The 23,402-nt window shown below is 58.3% G+C and overlaps 2 protein-coding genes across 3 annotated transcripts in view; both read right to left on the bottom strand.

Annotated features, from left to right (window-relative positions):
* Cd79b (CD79b molecule) lies at positions 1–3,178 on the bottom strand. The gene is made up of 6 exons (XM_076870602.1): positions 3,068–3,178; positions 2,524–2,574; positions 1,331–1,645; positions 975–1,093; positions 634–675; positions 1–528 (listed from the first exon to the last, which is right to left on the bottom strand). The coding sequence occupies exons 1-6, from the start codon at positions 3,132–3,134 to the stop codon at positions 430–432; spliced, it is 693 nt and encodes a 230-aa protein (XP_076726717.1). The 5' UTR covers positions 3,135–3,178; the 3' UTR covers positions 1–429.
* A 3,685-nt stretch (positions 3,179–6,863) lies between these two features.
* The window catches only part of Scn4a (sodium voltage-gated channel alpha subunit 4), a 42,862-nt gene continuing 26,323 nt past the window's right edge, over positions 6,864–23,402 (bottom strand). For both annotated transcript variants that reach the window (XM_077110609.1, XM_076871233.2), the window contains exons 15-25: positions 18,595–19,083; positions 16,586–16,721; positions 15,941–16,095; positions 15,251–15,424; positions 14,646–14,768; positions 13,157–13,435; positions 12,850–12,903; positions 12,507–12,644; positions 11,932–12,036; positions 11,068–11,338; positions 6,864–10,190 (exon numbers count right to left, since the gene is read on the bottom strand). In XM_077110609.1, coding sequence (XP_076966724.1) covers positions 8,929–10,190; positions 11,068–11,338; positions 11,932–12,036; positions 12,507–12,644; positions 12,850–12,903; positions 13,157–13,435; positions 14,646–14,768; positions 15,251–15,424; positions 15,941–16,095; positions 16,586–16,721; positions 18,595–19,083 — 3,186 coding nt within the window. In that variant the 3' untranslated portion in view covers positions 6,864–8,928. The remainder of the gene's footprint in view (positions 10,191–11,067; positions 11,339–11,931; positions 12,037–12,506; positions 12,645–12,849; positions 12,904–13,156; positions 13,436–14,645; positions 14,769–15,250; positions 15,425–15,940; positions 16,096–16,585; positions 16,722–18,594; positions 19,084–23,402) is intronic.

Genomic DNA, 23,402 nt, shown 5'->3' with positions numbered 1-23,402 from the left:
TGGGTTGTCAGATATTGTTTATTCCGTGGGAGAATGGGCTCCAGGCTCGGCGCCCTGGGAGGGAGAGGATGGGGGAGGGGAACAAAGTTCTCACCACCCCTTTGGGGGCCATGGCTCTTCCCAGGTTCTGCAGGAAGTGGGTTCCTACAAGTCTCTGCTTTCCAGCCCCAAACCTGGGGATGGCGGCGCGTAGCCTCCCCAGAAGGCTGGGTCCACTCTGTCCCCTGAGGACTCCCACTCCCAGTCACTGCCCTCTTGTCCTACTCCAGGTCCTTCGGCAGGAGCTGGGGCTGGAGGGGGAGGTGGCTCTGGCAGGCCAGCTTTGGAAGCCATCTGAGGATCCAGGAAGGAGGGGTGGGTGGCAATCCAGGCGGCTCTGAAGCAGTCAGTGAGGCCCCGGAACTGTGCTGGAGCGTGGCGGGCGGCTCCTCACTCCTGGCCTGGGTGCTCCCCAACAGACCACTTTACCTCCCCTGTCCGCAGAGTCACTATGTCCTCGTAGGTGGCTGTTTGGTCAATGTCCAGGCCCTGGAGACATAAAATGGACCTCAGGCCCGGGCACACCCTCACCAAGCCAACAGACGGCGGCCACTGGCCTCTCGGCTCAGAGCCTCCAGGGCCTGGACTCCTTACCTCATAGGTGTGGTCCTCCTCCATTCCTGCCTTGCTGTCATCCTGAGGAGGGTGGAGGGAGGGGTGGGAGTTAGTGTGCCCTAGCCCCTACCCCTTGCTGGGCCAGGCTGGAGAGGGCTGGGGACATGGGCTTGGTGGGGAGGGCTGGGGAGACGGTGGGGAGCAAGGTGTACCCTCCAAGAACAACTGAAAGGGTGAGTGAACAGGTGAGCCAAAGGGTGGGCCCTGGGGCTGAGCTGGGCCCAGAGGGCAGCCCCGGGTGCTGGCGAGATGGAGACCCTGCCCGGGTCTGGCTTGCCCTGTGGCTGCCTTCCTGGCCGTCTCCCCACCCCTGTGGTCACCTTGTCCAGCAACAGGAAGATGGGCACGATGATGAAGAGGATGATGAGGAGGGTCTGGATCATGATGATGCCATCCTTCAGTGTGTTCCGCCTTTTCAACTGTGCCAAGGTGCTGAACCCTGGGGGAGGCGGAGTTGAGGCCGTGAGCCTGGGATGGAACATTCTTGCAGGAGCCCATCCTAAGAGCTTGCAGTGGTGGCTTCTGTGCACCCCTAAGGACCCGCTTCCCAGCATCTGTCCTGGGTGTTCTAGGGCCATGCCACCTCCATAAGTGGCTGCTCCTCCCCGGTGGTGGGCTGGGCTGGGGTGGGTATGGCTGGCTGGCTAAGTGAACACCCCGTCTACCCAGCACACACCCATGACTCGCAGCTCCGTGCCACAGCCACAAAACACAGGCTTGGTGGTGCCATTCTGCTGGCAGAAGTAGATGCCGTTGTCCTCGAACTGGGCACCTTGGATGGTGAGGGTGTGGACAGAGCCATTCCGGAACTGCAGGATGTGGCCCTGCACTGGGGGCAGCTCCTGAGGGTCCTGGTCCTTAATCTGCTTCCGGAACCAGGTCACACTGCTGGGGACGCTGGTGGTGTGTATGTAGCAATGCATCCTCACCACAGAGCCCCGTTTCTTGGCCATGAAGCGTGGATGATGCCATATCCGGGCACAAGAACTTCCTGTGGGTACCAAGGCCAGGCTCAAAATCCTCCTGGGCATTTTCCTGACTGCCGGCCTGTCCTGTAGGTCCCCATCCTGGAGGGCACCTCCCCTGGATCTGCCTATCTTTGCTTCTCAGGGTGTGGGGAGGTCAGGAGGCAGGTATTGGGGAGCCAGGCCATGTGAGAGGCCACACGCCAAACAACTGGACCCCACCTCTTCCTGATCCATTTGAGTTTTTTTCAGAAGGGCTCTGACCCATTTCTTTTCATGCTCATTACAACAGCCAGGACCAGGCCTCACCCCAAAGCCTGGAGGGCCACAGCTAACTGGCCCTGTCCTTCCAGCTCTCCTTCCCCTGGGCTGTCCTGCACCTGCCTGAAATCCTCAAGGGCTCCCTACTTCCCCCAGAGGATAAAGGCCAAATCCTCAGCCTGCCAACTGAGACCCTCCTCCAGCACCTTGGTGAGCCTCCCCGGTGTGAATCTGTTCTACTTGTCTTCCTGAACCCTCGGCTTGGGATGGCCTCCCACCTGCTCCAAGGACCTCCTTGGTCTCAGTAAGCAGCCCCTAGGAATCTGTGAGCCCCTCACAGATTGCAGGAGCCCATCCTAATTATCCTCATTATGAGGCTGAGCCCAATGCCCCAGCTAGATGGGCCTCGGTAGAATCCTCTCTGACTCCCCTGATCTGAACTCGGCACCCCCAGGGGCCAGGGCTGGAGCAGCTGGTCTGAAGAGAAGACAGCTGGCTGGGGGTGGGGGCTCAGAGGGTGACCCTAAGGAGGCCTGGGGATTGAAGTCCAGGCAAGGATGGAACACAAGGTCAACCCCGGAACAGTGACCAGACTTGAACACAGACACACTTGTCCACAGAAGGAGTGGGCAAGGTGACTGACCTTGGAGATTCTGGTGCAAGTCCTCTGCTTTCACTGCTGGCATGGGCTCACCTGCAGGGTGGGGAAGTGGGCAGGCCCAGGTCAGGCCTCTGCACCCTCAACTGGCTGCCCCACCCCTGCGCCCTCTGCGTGCCAAGGTCCACTGCCCCCTTTTGCGCCCGCTGCTTCGAGACCCCTCGGCTCTCCCTGCCCCTGTGCTGGGAGACACAAGTGGAGAAGGGATACCAGAAGCGGGGAGCCTTGTCCCCAGCTCCCCTCCTCCTCCCAGGCCCAGCTCGTCCACAGCCATAGCTGCCAGCCAGGTCTGTGCCTTGTGCCTCACACCCTCCAGGCAGGACTGGGGCTGGGGCTGCAGACCCCAAGCTGGTCACCACTGCTGGGACCCACAGACCTGGGCCCCAGGGCAGCCAGAGGGGGACAGGGAGGCAGACAGCGTGAGACACAGGAGGAGGCCGAGAGGGTGAGACATAGGAGGAGGCCGAGAGCAGAAGACTCAGTCAGCGACACAGAGCAAACCCAGGAGGCCTCGTCACGGCCGCCATACCTGAGAGAAGCAGCAGCAGCACCACCAGCCAGTTGCCAGGCACCGGAGACAGCACCAGCCCGGCCATGGTCACCGTTCTGTCCCAGAGCCTGAGCCCGTGACCGTCCGAGGCTCTTGGGGGAAAACGTGTAACTGCCTGGCTGCAGCCCATCACCACCCCGCCTCTTCCCCTCCAGGCCCCTTCCTGCCATGCAAATTGTGACCCAGGGGAGGCCTGGGCTCTCCTGGGACACTGGGGGAGGGTGGGCTCTCATCAGCTGGGCCACTAGGGCTAGAAGGTCGCCTGGGTTGGGCAGCACAGCTGGGAGCCTCGGAGGAAGAGCCTCCTGGAAGAGGGGCTTCTGAGTCTTGTGGGGACAGCCTGTGCTTCTCTCCCTGGTCTCCACCCCATTATTGGTCATCCCCTAGGTCTGCCAGCCCCGTCTGCAGGCCGCCAGTTCCTGGGAGGGCAAAGCCCAGGGAGTCTTCACGCTAGGCACTTAGCTAACAGCCAGGAGTGAATCTAACCCGAGCTCCCTCTGCTCTGGACCACTTCACCCCGTGAGAAGAGGAGAACTGAGGAAGGGCAGTACAGGAGCCAGGCACCTGGCAGGAACCCGAGCAGAACCCCCTGTAGGACATGCAGGTGATTATGTTGGAAGTTGGCCTGTGGAAGAAGGGAGCCACAGAGGTTCTTGAGCAAGAGTACGGCAAATGAGGCAGCCACTCGGGAGAAGATGCATCTTTGCGGCCAAAGTGAGTGAACTAGGTAGAGATGCTTAGAGGAAACCCACCACTTAACAACCCAGGGGGCTTTGCCAGGAGCAGTGGCACATGATTCCAGAGACTTGGGAGGACGAGGCAGGAGGATGGCAAATGAGAGGCCAGGCTCCGAAACTCAGAGAGGCCCTAAGCAACACAAAAACAAAACCCCCCCCAAAACCGAAAAAACTATCAGGAGCTTCTTCAGGGAGTTGTGTGGCACTGGGAGGGCACCGAGGTGTTGTCCGCAGCTCCAGGGTCTTGGGCAAGGGACAAGGCTAAGGACACACTCTCAGGTTCTGGAGCTAAAAGGCCCTCCGGCTCTATCCTGCTGTCAGTAGGGCAGGGGATGGACATGCAGCTTTCAGGAGTTCATGTAAACCCAGCTTCACGCCCCTGGTCCAGGGTCCCCCGTAGTAACCCTTGCCCCATGTGCAACCTACACAACCGTGCAGACTTGCGAACCTCAGCCCCACCGCCAGGTCCTCTCTGAGTTTTGTGTCTCCTGGTGGCTTCGTTCTCTTTCTTGTCCCTTTACTCTTTCTCATACAGTGACCCCCAGGAGAGGAAGACAGATGCTAAGTCCTCTGTCCACATCTCACTGTCCCCATGACCCTCCATTTCTCAAACAGCCTGTGTGGGTGGCAGACCTGCCTGTGTTTGGGGAGCTGCGACCCCTCATCCCACAGCAGTGTTGGCACACAGAGGGTCTAAGCGCTCCACCTGTGTCCTGAACATATGTGTCACCTGACAGGTAGGGCCTGTGCCCGAGGGGAGCAGGCCAGGAAATCAGGGATCCACGGGTTAAGTTTGCATCTGAGGAACAGCTTGTTCCGGGCAGCCCCAGCTATTCTTGCTCATTTCCAGATGTTCCAAATGGAAAAACATTTCTCTGAAAAGGTGTCAGATGTTCAGCTCACAGAACAAACAGCCCAGGAATAAGAACATCACCTGAGGTCAGCCATGGGGACTACGGGCCTCTGTGATACTGGGAGGAGGCTGGAGAGAGACTGCCCAGGAGCAGACAAAATCCAGGGGTCTCTCTCCAGCAAATTCTACCCCTCCTGAGCCACTGGTGAGGGAGGCCTTGGTTAGCCTTGGTACTAGTGTCTCCCAAATTTGGGAGGCTGTTGGGGAAGGAGTGGGGCCGTCCTGTATGTTGGGGGGTGATCTCACACCTGTGTGCGTGCTCCCTGGGCTGTGTGGTGTGGGGCCTGCTCAGGAGCTGGTCCTGGGGCCCAGGTGACTACAGGGGACTAGGAGGTTGGCAGAGGGCAGCTAGAATCCTGCAAACTCACAAACATCAACATCCCCCGTGGCAGGAATGCAGATGTGTCCTTTGGGCTTCATCCCCATTCATGCCAGGCAGGGATTCACTTTCAGGAGGGCTGGAGGCAATGGGGCCCCCACTGCCTGAAGGGTTATTTGTCACAGTTGGGGGCCGTGTTGTTCCCTGGCTGGTGACAACAGCACCGAGCCCTGGCCTGGGCCCAGGATGATGCGCTTTCCTTCCCAGAACAGGAGGCTTCGTAAGCCCACCCCCGCCTCTGCCCCCGACTGTCCCTGCCTGCCCACTCTGACATCTGGTAGCCCCCTGCCTTCCAGGAAAACAGCGTCAAAACAAGAGAAGGAGGTGGTGCGGTGGGGTGGGGTTTGGAATGGGACCAGGGGTTCAGATGCGGGGGAAACAAGAGGACAGGGACCCCAGGCACCCTGGGAAGGATAGGAGGGGGAAGAGCCTAGGGGAAGAAGGAACCCTGATCTCTCCGGGCTGCCTGCTCAGGCGCTCTGGGCCCTGGGTGCTTGTTACCGCTGGCTGGGAAGGACTCGGGTTCAAATCCTACCCCCGTATTAACCAGCCCAAACTGCCCCAGGTCGCCGGTGGTTCTCCATGGAGCCCTCACCTGGAGGCATTTGAAAATGTGCCAGGGCAACTGAGATGGTCACAGTGGGCACCCCTGGCCTTCAAGGGCCAAGGGCACTGAAAGCCCCAGATGAGATGGACAGTGGCCCACAAAGCAGAGTTCCTCCCCGCCCCCAAGCAGGCAGCACCCGTTCTTAACCTCTCGGAGACCAAGTGTCCTCATCTGTGTAAAACAAATAATCCCAATGGAGTGTTCTCCACAGGGCCTTGCGCGGGGAAGACCGTTGTGTTTCTGGAGCACTTGGGGACGTGGAGCGCAGCACCTGCAATAGGGGACCAGCCCCGATGGGTGGGAATAGCTGAGACCGGAGCCTGCGTTTTCTGTTCCCTGCTCAGAATTTTGCCTTTTTTCTTCCACTGGTCAAGGCTCAGGAAGAGTAGCCAGTCCCCTGCGAGCTTCCTGTCCTCTGGGCCAGAGAAGCCCCATCCCCAGGGAGGGAGGTCAGCGGCCTGTGGGGCCAGAGAACCCTGTGGGGTGCTCGCTCCACCACCCCAAAAGCCAGAGAGAACTGTGAGATGGGAAGGGGCACAGGGGCAGTTGAGGGACATCGGGGGGGACAGCCTGGGAGACAAGGCTTGTGAGTGTCCCTCATCCCTCAAGCTGTGTAACCTCAGGATCTAGGAAAAGGGGGCATAGAAACCCTTAAAAGGTCCAAGTATTTACTTGGAGTAACTCGGTCCTGGGATCCAGAAGTCGTTACCGATAATAAAATCACAAACCAAACGCTTGTCACCCACTGGGTCTGTGGGCTGAGTTTGTTTTGTCAAATTGCTCTCTGTTGCTCAGAGGCCCATGTGACACTGGGCTCTCAGGGGCGGGGGTCAGTAGTCCTGGAGGGACAGCATCTCTGAGGAGAGGGAAGGGCTGCCGGTGAGCCCCACAGGCCTTGAGGTCTCTCAGGGGTGGAGAGGTGAAGGGGGCTCCCGGAGGGTGTGGGGACACAGGGTCTCCATCTGAATTCCCGGGGGCTGCGTGTTGGAGGAGGGACTGGCCTCTGCTCCCCCTCTCGGTCCCCAGAGGCTCCTGCACTGACCCCACTTGGCACCAGAACCCGTGGCCCTGCCTTCTCTCTTGCTGCCCTCGGCCCTCGCCCACATCCACGCACGTGCAAGGGAGAGACCACACACCAGAGGCCGGGGAAGGGTTTATTGTGGGAACTGTACAAAGAAGCTCATTTGCTGGGCTGGCTTGGGGCCAGTTCCCACCTGGACAAGGTGGGAAGGGGCGTCAGTCTGCAGGGGAGGGGCCACGAGCAGGGAGAGGCCAGACCCCACCCATCTCCTCTCCCCCTGCAGTGGGTGCAGAGTCTGTGGGGAACACCCAATCAGACAGTCCTGAGGCTCGGGGCCCACGAGGGGAAGACAGAGGGGCAGGTGCTGGGCAGGGGGAGCTGACCTCCTCCTGGAAGAACATTCTGAAAGAAGAGGCAGAGTCACTACAGGAAGAGATGGAAGGAATTGAGTCCTTGCACAGAGGAGACACAGGCCGAGGCCCTGGGTGTGACCATGAGAGGCCCCGGAAGAGAGGAGCCGAGGGAGGGCAGCAGGCTGGGGCGGGCAGGGCAGACAACAGAGGAGACTGGCCCATGGACACGCACGCATGTGAGTACACGCATGCACACACATAGACACGTGCATACACACAACTCGTTTGGGAGGTTTGGCGGCTTCCTGAGTTTTAACCAAATGGCGGATGAGAAACAAGAAGGAAAAGAAGATGAACTTAGGCCAATGTGCAAGTGTTACCACACGTGTTCACACCCTCGTGGCACAGGTTCACTCTCCCACATCCAGGCACTCACATGAACAGGCCGGAAGACACACACATGCACGCACACCAGCTGTACTCACACCCGGTCTGACACTCCAGGGCACACTGACACACACACACACAAAGATACCCAGACACACATGAATCTGCTGGCAGGCTCTGCAGTGGCGCACATGCGCGCGCACACACACACACACACACACACACAGTCACACACTAGAACCCACATACAACTACCCACTCGGGCTACCAGCAGACACAGACACAGAGGCCCACATACGAGTGACTGAATCCCGACAGCCCTGAGCAGGACTCTCACACCCTCCTCCAGGCCCAGCCTCTGTTCTCCGGAAGCCAGCAGAGCCCAGTGCAGCCATGACCAGTCTTTGGTGCCAGCTGAAATGGCTTTCCAGGCGTCAGGAGGTCAGGAGGTTGAGCCCCAGCTGGGTTAGCCTTCCCTGCTGCAGGCCCCAGGGTTGACATCTCTTAGGGTCACTTTAAGGAGGTGGGGAAGGGGGAGGAGAGATGGGCAGGGGAAGATGAGAAGGAGAGATCTCCGAGACTCGATGGGGCACAAGGCACCCTGGTGGCCTAATGAAGGTGTCAGGAGGGGAGAGAGGGGAGGAACAGAGTCTTCGTACTGAGCATCAGGGTCCCCGGCCCACCCAGGCCTGGACACTCAGGCCAAGTGTGGTGACTTGGCTGGCAGGACCCAGCCTGTACTACCCCCTCATTCTTCTGAGAAAAGGGCAATTCCTAAGTGGAATCCTTCTTTCTGCTCTTCCCCTGGGGGCCAGCCAGGGAAGCTGTCCACGGGAAGGATTTCAGGAGTCACAATCCCAGCCTGATGCAGCAGGATCCAGTGGCCAACTGGGCTTGTGGAGCAATTTCTGGACCAGTAACATTTCCCTCTTCCAATGGAATTCCTGAGCTGGCAGAGGAAACTGCATCCCAGAGTTAGCGGGGCAGACGTCCACACTCACTGAGGTTAAGACATCTTTGCCCAGGCTGGAACTGGGGGGCCTGGGCCACTTCACGGGGAGAGGCCAGTAGCCCTTAAGACTCCGGTGACAAGAGGGCAGCCAAGCCCTCCATTGTAGGCTGGGTCCTCCCCAAGTGGGGGACAGAGATTCTGAGATTTGATCTCCCCCTGACTAAGAGGAGGGGTGGCGGGGCCCGTGGGGAGGTAGGAGCAACTTGAAGATGAACTCACCAAGGCAGGGGCTTCCACCCATCCTGGGCCCCGAATGCAACTCCCACTTGCTCTGGCCTAAGTGTCAGCCCCAGCATGGCCAAATCCTATCCTCCCAAAGGGAGCCGGACGCAGTCCTGGATGCAAAGCCCAGCTCCGTCACTTGGCCCGCAGGCACCTTGGGGGAGCTCTGGGCCTATGCCAACACTCGCCGGCCACCTCCATGCTGCCTGCTAGACGAGAGACTCTTTGACCCCTGGCCTCACCGTCTGCCCTGGTGGCGGGGAGGAAGGCAGGGCGGTGTCTGAGGGGCTCACAGGAGTAGGGGGGGTGGTGTCTGAGGGGCTGACAGGCGTGAGCCCCGTGGTGGTGGGCCCCGTCTCCCCTGAGGGGCTCTTCTCCTCCCCCTGGCTCTGCGCAGCGCTGTTCCCGTTCTCGGGGCCGTACATCTTGCTCATGGTGCTGGCGATGAGCCCCTCCTTCTCAGGGGCCCCGTCCCCGCTGCCGTCCTGGCTGTGGCGGTACATGTAGGAGGCCTGCTTCACAGAGCGCTGCAGCAGGTGCCGGCGGTAGGCCCTCTGGATCTTGATGGCGCACACCTCCTCGTGCTTCCTCTTGAGGGTGGTGGTGATGGGCTCGTAGGAGACCTTGGAGGGGTTGGCCGCCATGAACTTCTCCTCCATGGTCTGCTTGAGAGCGTCCATTTCCCCAGAGTCGCCCAGCACCTCTTTGGTCAGGGCAAAGAGGATGTCCAGGCAGTGGATCTTGTCCCCCGGTACCATGGGCAGGTCCAGCGTGATGAGCTTGATCTTGTTGGGCTTGGCGATCCTCAGCGGCTCCTGCAAAGTGTCCACGAAGTCCGAGAGGCGGCTGTAGTCGATGAACTGCGTGGCATCGGGGTCAAACTTCTCCCAGGTCTCATAGAACATCTCAAAGTCATCCTCGCCGAGGGGCTCGCTGCTCTCCTCGGTGGCCACGTTGAAGTTCTCCAGGATGATGGCGATGTACATGTTGACCACGATGAGGAAGGAGATGATGATGTAGCTGCAGAAGAAGCAGATGCCAATGGACGGGTTGCCACAGTCGCCCCTGACACTGGTGCCTGGGTTCTCCAGCGTGGGGTCGCAGTCTGGGGGCCCACTGTTGAGGATGGGGTTCAGAAGCCCGTCCCAGCCAGCAGACGTGGTGATCTCAAAGAGGCAGATGATGCTGTTGCCGAAGGTCTCGAAGTTGAACATGTCGTCAATGCCGGACTCCTTCTTGACGTAGGCAAAGTTGGACATGCCGAAGATGGAGTAGATGAACATGACCAGGAAGAGGAGGAGGCCGATGTTGAAGAGGGCAGGCAGCGACATCATGAGGGCAAAGAGCAGCGTCCGGATGCCCTTGGCTCCGCGGATCAGCCGCAGGACACGCCCGATCCGAGCCAGGCGGATCACACGGAACAGAGTGGGTGACACGAAGTATTTCTGGATCAGGTCTGACAGCGCGAGGCCTGCAGGGAGGAGCGGAGGTGGGTCAGAGAGTGCGGAGGCGTGTGGGGCTCAGGGGCCTGGCCTGGTGCACCCTGCCCCAGAAAGGGTGGAGCCAACCCTCCCAGCACAGGCAGGACGACCTGAGCGGGCCAGGACAGCTGGAGGTGAGATGTGCTATGGGTGACGGGCGAGGGTAAGGCCCATCTTAAGGCTGTTTGCAGATGCCACGGGTGGCAGTGGGGGGTGGGGAGGACAGCTGTGTGATCTGGGCATGCCACTTAACTTGCTGTGACTCAGCTGCCTCCTCTGTAAACCAAGGGTAATAGCCCGACCACCTGTGGCATTGCTGTGAACGACTGAGACGTGGCCTGTAAAGTGCATGGCAGAGCCAGGCTTGCAGGAAGTGCTAAGTGGTGGCTTGTACTGTCACAGTTAGGCACGTTCCGTGCTCTTCTCCGTGTGAGCAGGTCCTGGAATCACCTTATGTTTTCCGCTCCATATGTGGACACCTGAGCACAGGTACGTCAGGTCAACGTGTTTCTTGAGGTGTATTCATGTGTACACAGGTGACAGGCTGCCTGTGAGCGTTGAGAATGAATGGCAGGTGCACACACACACACGTGTGTGTGTGTGTGTGTGTGTGTGTGTTTGGTGCTGGGGACTGAACCCAGAGTACCACACCACGGAGCCTCATCCCCAGCCCTTGTTATTTTTTGAGACAAGTCTTGCAAAGTTGCCCAGGCTGCCTTCAAACTTGGAATCCTCCTGCCTCAGGCTCCAGTGCTGGGATTACAGCCATGTACCACTGCACCGGCCACATGTGTGCTTGCGTGGGTTTATGTGAGTGTGCCAGGTGCACCAGGAAGGCTTTCATCTCAGTGCTGTGCCCTTGCTCACCCACAATGGACAGGATGACCACCACGAAGTCGAAGATGTTCCAGCCCACGGTGAAGTAGTATTGGCGCAGGGCGAACATCTTGAGCACGCACTCCCCCGTGAAGATGATGATGAAGACCATGTTGATGTTGTACAGGATGTCCACCTTGAGCTGGCTCTGGTCGTCCGTCTCCACCATCATGGTGACCATGTTGAGGCAGATGAGGATCATGATGGTGATGTCGAATACCTGCTTCGTCACGAAGTCATACACCATGCCCTGGATCTTGTTCTGCAGCACAAAGGGGTGTGTCGGCATGCATGTGTGTGGGCGTGGGGTGGCAGGGCACAGGCAGGGTCAGGACAGGATGGGGACATTCAGGAGACACAGGATGGTACGATGGCACCACACAGAGGACACACAGAAATGAGGGGTCAGGGCCGATAATGGAGTCTGCCATAGGAGGGAAAGGCCTGTGACCACGCCATCCTGGAGCATCACTCTGGGATCCTTCCTCCTTTCAAAGTCCCCCTCATTCTTCTCCCAAAGCCATTGCTCACTGGGGAGGGTGTCTGGCCATCCTCTTTCTCCCTCTTGTCAGGGGTCTCTGTCCCAGGGGTTACTGAGGGTCCCAGGTGAGGAGGTGGATGGACACTGAGGTCTCGTGCAGGGCCAGATAAGAGGTAAACTGGTAGCTGGAGTCTAGTGGCAGCTGCTGTGTGTGCATACAGTGTCTCTGTGCACTGTGACTCCCAGCTAGTGGGCTCACTTCACCCAGGAACATAGCCCGAGAGGCAAAGAGCAGGCTGCCTTTGGACCCCAGAGACCCCCTGGGGCAGAAGCCTGGTACAAGCCACAGGAGGAGGGGTCCAGAGGGCTGGTACCTGGGGCCGGGGAATTGGCTTCTGGGGCTTCTTGGAGCCAAGCTTCTTCATGGCGTTATAGTACTTCTTCTGTTCCTCTGTCATGAAGATGTCTTTCCCTCCAAAGTATAGTGGAATAGGGCACATAAGGTCGGGCTGGAGCCCCCTCCCTGCCTTCAGGACTCCCCCCCACCCGCATCAGGCACCACCATTAAGGCAGACTCTGTTCCTGCAGAGGCCTTTGTGGGGAGGGGGAGGGGTTGGGGAAGGGCCAGAGATGGAGGGATGGGGCGGAGGGAAGAGGACCGAAGTTGCCTTGAAGCCTAGGTTGGGTCAATTTCCATCCATGCCCTTAGAGTAACCCAGCAAGGCCGGTTGTATCCACCTCATTTTATAGACCAGGGAATCAAGGTTGAAGGGGCCGCGTCACTGTTCAGGGCCCCTGGAGGGATTTGCAATCAGGCTTGCTGCCCCAACGCAGCACAGGGCCTGCTCAGGCAGCGCTGGTGACCACAGGAAGGGCTGAGTGGACATGGAGGGGAGGCTGGAGCCCGGGTGGCTGGGGTGGGCCAGAGGAAGGTGGGCAAGATACTCATCTTCTTTTTCTGCTGGTTGAAGTTGTCGATGATGACGCCGATGAAGAGGTTGAGCGTGAAGAAGGACCCGAAGATGATGAAGATGACGAAGTAGAGGTACATGTAGAGGTTCACCTCGTACTGCGGCTGCTCCTCCTTCTGCAGGGGCCACGGGACAGGACAGGGTGGGGTGCATGCCTGGGGTTCTCCCCGCTCCCTAAAGCACTATGAGCAGGGGTCACCCAACCCCAGGTGGCAGGGACTCCCGAGGAGACAGCATGGAAGGGAGGGATGGCAGAACATGTCCCCGGGCCATCGTCTGCCCTGGCTTGCTCACCAGTCACATCTCCAAGAGCTGACTCACCTCCCGGGAGTCCACAGCTGCATACATGATGTCCATCCAACCCTTGAAGGTGGCCTGGGGAGGTGGGGTGCTGTGTGAGGGGTGGGGGCTTCACCCAAGGGTTTCCTCCCCTTCCAGCCTGGCTCTGGAGGCCACCTGCCACAGCCCCATGGGGCAGGCATCAGAGATCAGAGAGATCTGAACACTACGTTGGGGTCCCACAGCATTGGAAGCAAGGTGGGAAGCTCCCTTACAAAGGGATGACAGTGGATTTAGGTGCAGAGGCTTGTGGGCACTTCTGTGCCAGTTCAGGTCCAGTGACACTCACCACCTGCAGGAGGGAGAGGTAGCCCAGACCCACGTTGTCGTAGTTGACCTTGACATTGAGCCAGCGAACCTGGCCCGTGTGCATGAGGCTTTCGCATTCAGACTTGTTGTTGACCTCGGAGATGTCGAACCTCTCTGAGGTGGTGGTGTTGATGCAGTAGTAGAACTTTCCAGCAAACAAGTTGACACCCATGATGCTAAAGATGAGCCAGAAGATGAGGCAGACAAGCAGCACGTTCATGATGGAGGGGATGGCGCCCAGGAGGGCGTTCACCACCACCTGGGGGCAGAGTCGGGGGTCACTGCCAGAGCCTCTCCCAGGCCTCCGAGAGAAGGCCCCCCCACTGCACCCCAACAGAGGACCGGGCTGAGCTGGGCCTTGTCATTTAGGGAGGGCTGATTTGAGCCAGGCCTGGGGGGAAGCTGTCTGATGGGTGTCTGTGGGGGTGGAGTGAGGGTAGTAGGCTTGGGGAGCCGCCAGATGGGGGGCTGGGGAGGCCACTCTGCTTGGCTGGAGCTGCCAAGAAACCGCTGGGCTTCTCTGGAAGCAGTCTTGTCACGGGTCACCAGGCAGGAGACAAACACTTTCCTCAGCCCCCATAGGAAACTCAGCCACGTGACCTGGCCCTGCTCGCAGCTCAGTTAGTGATACTACACAGAAAGGCCTAGCAGAGGGAAGGCCTGGGGCTTTGAAGCAGCAAAGGGCTGGACCTCTGTTCCTTATATCCCTGGTCACACAGGCCCACCAAACTGTTTGGTGGCCTGACCTGAGAACCGTCCCTTTCAAGAAGGAGCCATTTCATGACCTCCGGACAGAGGGGATGGCAGAAGCCTGGTGTGCTGCCCGGGAGAGCTCTGTTCTTGGTGGAAGCACCACCCAGCTGTGTGGCCATGGAGAAGTTATACCCCTCAGTGGGGAAGAGTCCTTGGTCTTGGGGTGGGAGGGCCTGGCATCGGGCTGGCCTCTTGAATGAGCCCGGAACCCACCAATTCCGAGGGTCCTCGTGGAGCAGGTCTTTCTGGTGGCAGTCCTCCTTGGCGGGGAAGTCCCATTTGCCTTGCCTAGACCCGGTGTTTACCTGCCACTTCCGGCTGTCAAGGGCCTGAGGGGATCTTCTGTAAATTGACCCTAAACTGGAGCTCAAGGGCAGGTAGCTCAGGGCCAGGGAGCCAACACCTTCACACTTGCTTATGTTTCATGGCCCTTGGGGGCCCAGGCTGAGGTCAGGGAAGGACACCCAGAAACCCACAGGCCTTCCTTCCTCTTCTCCCTGCTCAGCCTTCCTGGGTGCTGCCCGCTAGTGGTGGAGCACACCAGCTGAGGGGGCTGAGAGTGGGGACCGGGCAGGAGCAGGTGTCTCAGGGCCCCACTCCCAGTCGTCAGCACTTTGAGCCCTCGGCCTGCTCCTGGTGGTGGCTGGGGTACAGACACACGCCCTCCACCCTTCCCGCAGCTGGCTGCTCCCCCATCCTGAGCCCTCTGTACCCACCCTCATGCCCTCGAATCGGGACAGTGCCCTCAGGGGACGCAGGGCCCGCAGCGTGCGCAGGGATTTGATGGGACCCAGCTCTGAGTAGCCCAGCCAGTTGGCCACCAGACTGATGATGGAGACCTGCAAAGGAAGAATGGGTGGTCGGTGAGTGCAGGTCACCCTAAGCCCAGGGACACAGCCCCTGGGTACAAGCCCCTCAGGGTGGGAGGGTCTTCCTGAGCTCACTGTTCCTGGTTGTCTCCCTCTAGTCCCTTCCCTAGTGGGAGCAGCAGTCCAGGGACCTGTCCCAGCATCCCTAGAGCCTGGGCTCTAGCCCAATGATGCCACCAATTAACTGGGGATGACAGTAAACAGGAGGGATGGTACCTGCCTCCTTCACGGACCTGTGGGCCCATTAAAGAGGATATGGAAATCCTCCGCACATATTGGCAGACCCTCAGCCTGAGGACAGAGATGGCCTTTTGTTCCCCAGCCTGGTCAGCTGTGTCTTTGTGAGGAGCAGGGCTGACTGGAGCTTGGACTTCCCATGCAAGGGCCCCCTAAAGTCCTCGGCCAGGACAGCCTCCAGAGCTGGCTGTGGGTCCAGGGCAGGGCAGACTCACGTCCACGATGAGGAAGTCGAGCCAGCACCAGGCATTGGTGAAGTACACCTTGAAGCCGTAGGCCACCCACTTGAGCAGCATCTCCAGGATGAAGATGTAGGTGAAGACCTTGTCAGCGTATTCCAGGATGGTGCGGATGACCCGCCGCTGCTCGATGTAGATGTCCTCGAAGGCCTGAGGGGCACCAGCATGACCTGTGGGTGGCCAGGGGCCCAGAGGCTGGGGCAGCAGCCACATCCCCTACCCTGCCTGAAGCCGCTGGTTCCCAGGGGTCTGCCATGGGAGCCAGATGGGCAGCTGTGGACATCTCCCAGCCCTCTCTCCATCATGGGGAGGGGTAGGCTTCCCAGCGGGGAGGAGTCTCTTGGTTGTCAATCATCTGCCAGAGGGTTTCACAGTGACATAGGTTCAGTTTTGCCCCCATGTTCCTGGGGCCCACCTGCCTCCTCTTTGGCCGGGAGAGCACACAAGTCAGAACCCACAGAACAAGGGGGCCTGTCTGTCACTTTAAGAAGCTGACCCATTCTAGAACCTATCCTGGAGGTCGAGGTGAGTAGCTCTAGGATTCTTTAGATTCAGGACTGTCTAGGCCCCATCCATCCCTGGAATGGAGTGAGAGCGCCCTAGGGGGACCTGCTTGGGACTTGGCACCTGCCTCTGCCTGTGCCCCATCCCCTGGGGGGTGCTTACCAGGGCCCCACTGCTGAGCAGGATCATGAAGACAATGAAGGTCTCGAACCAGTTGTGCTCAACAATCTTGAAGCAAGCCCTGCGGAGGGTCCACCACATCTTCCCGCGGCCCTGGGAGATGTCCACATAGAGGCAGGGGCAGCGCTGCACGCAGGCTGGGGGACAGGGACAGGCACCGCGTCATAAGCCTAGGGCCGCCTCAGGGTGCCTCTCCCCAGCCTCCACCTCACTGTCCCCAGACCCAGGGTTCCATCTGGCTCACGTGGGGGGCTTAGGTCCTCCCTTCACAACCCGTTCCACCATGTATCAACTGCCGCCAGGGATGGACACGCTGAGGGAGGATGCTCCGCAAACAGGGCTCAGGCCACCTACTGTCCCCGTCCTCCCCCAACCTTGCCCAAGCAGGCTTCAGACCATCCAGCCCAGGACCTTTGAACAAAAATGTTTCTCCAGGGCTGTCTCCTGAGGCCCGTGGCTCCAGGGTCAGCTTCCCAGAGTGAGGCAGGGGAGGGCAGCACTGGCGAAGAGGGCCGCCTGCATTCCTACGGCCTCCTCTGGCTCTGGTGTGGCCTGCCCCTTACAGGGGCGCTGGGCTGGGGGAGGCCCCAGGCCAGGTGAGGGTGCTGGCTGTGGGTGTATCCTCACCCTCCGTGAAGCACTCCTCAGGCTGCTCCCCGTCGGGGTCCTCCTCAGCCTGCTCCTCGGGGTCCTCTTCGGGGGGCTTGTAGTCAGCCGTGCTGCAGACGGAGGAGTTCCCATCGTAGAGGGGCTGCGGCGGCTTCTGCAGGGGCCACAGGGGCTCATGACCCCTGGGTCCTGAGAGACCCCCTCATCCTCCCACCAGGTGGCGCAGGCCAGACCTGTCCACCCCCATCCGTCCACTCAGCCCTGGTTACTGAACAGACAGTGCAGAGGTGGCCTGGGTCCTACTTGTGTGCCACATGAGGGCTGGGAGGGGGAAGGGGGGCATGAAGAGATAGGTAAGGGTCTCAGGTAAAGGAAGAACCTGGGACAGAGCTGGGGAGGAGGTGGCTGCGTGGGGCTCAGGCTGCTGGGTGATCTGGGAGGTGTTGGGGGCACGAGGGGCCTGGCAGAGGAGAAAAGGCCTGTAGGTCCTTCTGCGAGGGCAGGAGTAAGAAAAGAGGTCAGGATGGAGCTGGACCTTCACAGGCCGCAGAGAAGAGGCATGTGGTGCCCCCAGTGTCTGAGACTTCCCACCCCCAGGGTCTGTTTGGCTGAGGGATCCAGGAAGGATGGAAAACTTTCCCCAGCCAAGGCCCCAGTCTGGCGCCAAGGGAACCTGATCGGAGTGGGGGTGGGGCGGGGGCTGGTGCTCCGGCCTGGCCAGGCCTCCTCCCACCTCCTCCTGGTGCTGTCCCAGGCCCGCTTCCCAGTCCTGCCCTCGACTCTGCAAGGAGACCCTTCATGGCTGGGCGTGAGGCCCCTGAAGAGGAAGACCAACTGGGCAGCTTGGTGGAGGACAGTGACCAGAAAACCCCAGATGGTGGTTCTTGTTCCCAGCCGGCAGTAAAAGGAAACTGAGGCACAGAGGACTAGGCCTGTGCACCCACAGAGCTGCCGGCCCTGCCCAGCTTCCACAATCCCCCTGGGAACCATGTTTGTCCCCCTTTAAAGAGTCCTCAGGCCCCCTCCCCTCCCAGAGCCTTGGACCCAGCCCTCTCCAGCCCCTCCCCCACCAAGTTCCTCCTACCGAGGTTGAGGTCGGTGCCACATTTTCCAGGGTATTTATAGCTCAGCAGGCACTCGGCCCCCTGGTAAGTCAGCGTGCCACATATTTGGGGTGAATAAGGAGTCAAGAGCTTTCAGGGCAAAGTTCGCTAGGCTCCTGTCTCCAGCCAGCCAGGGCTGGTGGTGTGGAGTGGGGTGGGCAGGGCCTGGCCTCACTCCTGGGTTAGTCTTTTCCCTGCCATGGCTGGAGAACAGGTGAGGGCGGCTCAGAGTCAGCTCCCCTGGAAGGTTCAAGGCAGGGTCCCAGCCTCCACGGCAGCCTCTGGGAGATCACCACCTGGCTCCGGTCCCTTCCCATCCTCACCAGAGAGAGACAGGACTAGGGGGCAACTTGGCCCAGCAGCAAGGGCCCTGCCTGGACCGGCAGGTGGAGTGTCAGGGCTCCTGCCCTGAGGCTGTGTGATAGCTCTCTGCTGTCCTCGTCCCCAACTCCCCTTGACCCTCTGGCTCCTCTGCTCAGAGACCTTGACCTGGATCTGGCACCTTGGCCAGATGGGAGGCTGGGTCCAACCTTAGGTAGGGTCTAAGCAGAAATAGATGATTGTATCAAGCACTTGGCAGGGGCTTTAAGCCCATGGGAGTATTTAGGAGAGGCTTCTTCGGCTCCAGTACTGGAACTAAGGTGCCACAGGTAAGAGCATCCTGTCCAGGAGCGCCACCTGCTGGTGTGAGGGCCCAGGTAGCGTTTTGCCTGGCCTAGCATCATAGTCACATCAATGAGGATAAAACAGTCACCATTTACACAGCTCTTTCTAAGTGCTCTGTGCACAGCATGTCATGGGATGCTTACAACCAGCCATGGTCTGGGAACTATCACCCCCATTTTACAGATGGAGCAACTGAGGACTGAAGAGGACTTGTGATTTGGTCCACGACCCCGCCAGCAGGGCACTGGATGGGCTCACCTTGACATCCTCAGGCTCTGAGAAGGTGTCGGTCTCCTCCTCGGTGGGCATCTCCAGGTCAGACTCCTCGGAGGCGATGGGCACCTGGATGGTCAGGTAGGGGTTGTTGATGAAGTTGAGGTGGTCCAGCTCGATGCTGGAGGGAGGGCCGTCCACCAGGCCCACGTGGTTCAGGATGTGATTGTCCTTCTTCAGGTCCTTGTCCCCCTCCTCGGGTGGTGGCTCCTTCTTCTCATCCTCGGGGGTACCTTCCCCGGCCTCGCCAGCCTCCTCAGCGCCTCCGAGCTCCCCGATGCTGAGAATGATCTCCTTGGGGCTCAGGATCTTGCCGTGCAGCAGCCCCAGGAGGAAGGTCTTGGCGAAGCTGATGCCCCACTTGATCCGCGCGATGGCGATCTGCAGGTTGTTCATCTCGCCGTCTTCGTCTGAGGCCGCCAGGCTGTCGGCACTGAAGGAGCTCAGCAGGAGGGCCAGGAACAGGTTCAGAACCTGGGAGACAGGCGTTGAGGGAACCTCAGGGCAGCCTGTGAGTCCCTGGGGGCTCCACCCTCAGCCACCAAGGGGGGCTCCTGTCTACAGGTCAGACTAGCCACATGCTGGGCATTTGGAAGGACGTCACCTAATGGAATCTCACAGTGGCTCCTGGAGGGGAGGGCTGCCAAGATCATCCCCATCTTGCAGATATGGAAACTGAGGCTCGTGCCTGTGAGAGGACTCTGCTGCCATGGCAGGTTTGGAGAGGTACACTGGGGGACAGGGACTCTGCACCAGTCTGTCCTCTACCTCTACTGTCAGGGGCTGGAGAACAAAGGACAGGGCTCAAGTCTCACGTTTCTAGGGAAACAATCTTGGAGCCTTCTTTTCCTCATGTGTTAAGTGGGACTTTTAACAGACACTGGGTTCTGTCCCCTGTTGCTCTGGAAAGAACATTTGGCCTGCTACTTACTTCTTCCTCCCCTTGGGGCTCCCTACCACACCTATTCCTATTTCCCTTCCTCCTTTCCTATTGATGAGGCTACTACTGGCCACCTCTTATCCTCTTCCCACATTTTATTTTCTAGTGGACAATTACTGAACCCCTGCCACTGTTGGTGAGCAAGTGGCCTCAGAGAGCCCAAAGCCTAGTGGAGACGGACGTTTGACCAGAAAAATACAGGGTGGGTTTGGTGGCAATAGAGACTGGTGTGCACAGGCTTTGAAATGATGCTGAATCCCAGTTTACTAGCTGTGTCCTAAGGCAAGCTGCTTCACTGCTCTGTGCCTGTTTACTTATCTGTGTACTTATTACTATGATTTCAGTAATCCTCACAATGTTCTAATGATTAAAAGATCAATACAAGTATGTGCTCAAAACATATTGGTTGTTATTATATGAGCAATAATGGAAAGCTCTACGTGGTATAGGGAAGAACATGATTAATTTGGCCAGTTCAGCGTTTTACAGATGAGGAAACAGAGTCCCAGAGGTAGAGTGGTTTGCCCTAGGACACACAGCAAAGTCTTGAATAACACCCAAGTTTCCAGTCCCAATTTTAGAGAGCACCATTTGCTTAGACTACAATGTGAATGACATCCCCAGAAGTTTGCAAAGCAATGACCTTGCCTCCCCCCAGAAACACCCCTGGTGCTTGGGCAGTGGAGGAAGGACTCTGGCGGGGATGGGAGGTCCTGGCTGTTGTCCACCAGAGACAGAGCCAGGTTCTTACTGTCTGGGGCCTGGGGCTTGTCACTGTGTGAGTGGATAAGAGGGAATCTATGCCCTTGACTGTCTTCCCCGCGTGCCTCGCTGTCTGGCTTGACCAATGTCCTCCAAGGGTTTTCAGGATTGTCTTAACTACCATGTCAGCACAGTAGCTTTAAAGAATACATTAAAATCCCCTTTGAAAGAGTGTGCTGGGGGGATTTCCATCCCTGTGCCACGTCCTCCCGCTCCCTCTCCTCTCTGCCTGAGCCCACCACCCACATTTATTGGTCCTTTTCTCCCCCTCTCAGGGGGAGGCGTCCAGTTGCCAGAAACACATCTGAGATGGGAATTAGCTGCTCTCTGGGTCAGCAGGGTTTGCACACGGCTCCTGCCTGGGACAGAAATAGCCTCCTCGGGCAAGGGGGAGGGGAGAGGGGAGGGGGACAGAGGTCATGTTCCCTGGGGGGCTCTGTGGGGTGGATCATCTGTGACCTAGTCACTTCCTCTTCTTCACAGTAACCCAGGGGAAGTGACCAAGTGTCAGGGATGCAAGGGGCACGGGTCCCCACACTCCCTGGCAGGGTGCCCTGGCACCCTCTGGTAGACACCTGCTTCTCTGAGGCATGGGGGTGTGGTAGGAGGGGACAGTGCCCAAGGAGCTGACCATGCCGCCTCCTGGGCAGCTTCACTCCCTCTGAGCAATCTGAGAGAGCCACAGAGCTGGGCTGGAAAAGAGAGAGTGGGGGAGATGGGGAGAGAGACGGGGGTGACAGTCCCCGGAGGGGACGGTGCAGTGGCTGTAGGCCCTAGAGCCAGGCTACTTGGGCTCAAACCCTGTACTTCTCACTAATCACCTCCCTGAGCCTTTGCCTCCTCTTCTACGTAACAGATAAAGCCGGCTGTCCATAGGAGGCCGTGAGTATAGGCGAATGGACAGCTCTGGGCGCTACCACTGAGCATGCTCACAGTGCCGGCTAGGGCTGAGCAAGTGCCAGCCGTCCTCAGCGTCACAGCTGGTATCATGGTCATCATTATCACTATTGCTGCTCTTATTACATCCTGGTTACTGGAGTCACAGACCCAAGCTCTTGTCCTAATTCAGTTTCTTTTTTCTTTCTTACTTTTTTTTTGTTTTTTGGTACTGGGGATTGAACCCAGGGGCACTTTAACATTGGGCTACGTCTCAGCCCTTCATATATATATTTTAGACAGGGCCTTGCTAAGGGCTCCACTATGTTGCTAAGGCTGGCTTCAAACTTGCAGTCCTTCTCCCTCAGCTTCCCGAGTCTCTGGGGTTATGTAGGTGAGCGCACCCAGCCGGGCCCAGTTTCTCATTGCTGTGTGGCTCTGGGCAGCGCCACCTCCAGGACGTGGAGGCAGCACTGCAGCGCTCCCCATCTCAGGGTGTTGAGAAGACTAGGAACAATGCACAGAAAGCTCTTGCGCACAGGTTTGCAGAGGGCAGGAAAGTTATGCCAATAGCTGGTGCCCTAAGCAACTTAGCAAGGCACTGTCTCAAAAAAAAAAAAAAAAAAAAAAAAAAAAAGGCAGGGGTGTCTCATTAATTTTAGAAGTTATCAGCTTAATTACAACGATTAACACAAAACCACCTGCTTGTAACTTCTGATTTCCCCTGGCCTTGTGGGCCAAGCACTTTGCAAAGCACTGAGACCTGTCATGTAACCTGCAGGACCACTGCCATTAGCATTCTCATTTTCCAGATGAGAAAACTAAGGCCCCAAAGAGGTTAAATTTCTTGTTCAAGACTTCCCAGTCAGCAAGTGGCAAAAGGGGGATGAGAAATATAGTTGTTTTTTTTTTTTGTTTGTTTGTTTGTTTGTTTTTTTGGTACTTGGGATTGAACTCAGGGGCACTTGACCATGAGCCACATCCCAAGTCCTATTTTGTATTTTATTTAGAGACAGGGTCTCACTGAATTGCTTAGCACCTTGCTTTTGCTGAAGCTGGCTTTGAACTCAAGATCCTCCTCCCTCAGCCTCCTGAGCCACTGGGATTACAGGTGTGAGAAATGTTTTTGAGTGTCCACTCACAGAGACAGAACCCCCCCCAGACTCTCTCCAGGCATCTACAGCCCTTAAATGTACATTCAGAAACTTCTGCTCAGAGCCAGTGACCCACCCCACCCATCCTGCCCCAAAGTTCAACCCAGGCACCTTCCCTGTCTCTCTCCACTCAGGTGCACTCGCCCCTCAGGGACAGCAGTCTGGGTTCTTCTCTGTAGCTGTCCCACACTCCCCTCCTCCAGCAGAGGTGACACCCCTCCCCCATCTGCCCCTGCCCCCTGCCGGAGCTCAGTTGATATCCGAGAACGCTGACCCAGCAGCTCAAGGATTCCACAGGTCTTTTTGGAATGCGGGGACGTGCATGCGTCTTCTACCCCGTTGCCCAGGGCAGTGCCAGCCACCATAGGGGGCAGCTGGGCACAGCAGTATGGGGCTCTGAGAGTGTGACCCCAGAAAGGGAAGGATTTGGGATGAGCAGGGTAAGGAGAGATGCCTCCACAGGCCCTGGCCACAGAACTGGTGTCCAGCTGGACCATGGACCCTGCCCTTCACCTTGCCACACCTCCTCCCCTGCACAGCTCCCTGCCCAGTTATGAACCACAGGAAGGGGTGGGATGGATGGAGTTTATGTCACCTCTGGAGTCTCCCAATGCCAGGCTCTAATTCTGTTTTCCAGAGCTCAGGAACAGAGGAGAATAAGAGGGTAGGGGAAGGCTGAGAGGCTGGGGTCCTGGTCACCCCATGCTTGGTTATATTGTGTCCACTAGTAAGGCCAATCTTCCTAGAGGCCCCTTGAGATACCTATTATTTTCTTCTATGTGACAGTTAGGAAACTAAACCTGACTGGTGAGTGGTCACTGGCTCAAGGTTACACACAGGATGTCCAGGGAGCTGGGACAGTAACACGGGTCTGCCTGACTCATTGGTGTTACTCAAAATATTAGCAGCCTACAGCACCATCCCTGGATGGAGCCTGGAGCTTGTCTGGAATTCAGGCTTGGGCCCAGGCTGCTGAATCAGATTCTCCAGGGGAGGGGCCAGGAATCCATGTTTTAGAAACTCCAGGTAATACTTAAGCAGTTTAAAATTTGAGACTTGCT

The sequence above is a fragment of the Callospermophilus lateralis genome, chromosome 11 (genome assembly GCF_048772815.1).
Source record: "Callospermophilus lateralis isolate mCalLat2 chromosome 11, mCalLat2.hap1, whole genome shotgun sequence".
NCBI lineage: Eukaryota > Metazoa > Chordata > Mammalia > Rodentia > Sciuridae > Callospermophilus > Callospermophilus lateralis.
Note: the sequence above shows the minus strand (reverse complement) of the source record. Positions and strands in the feature narration are given on the sequence as shown.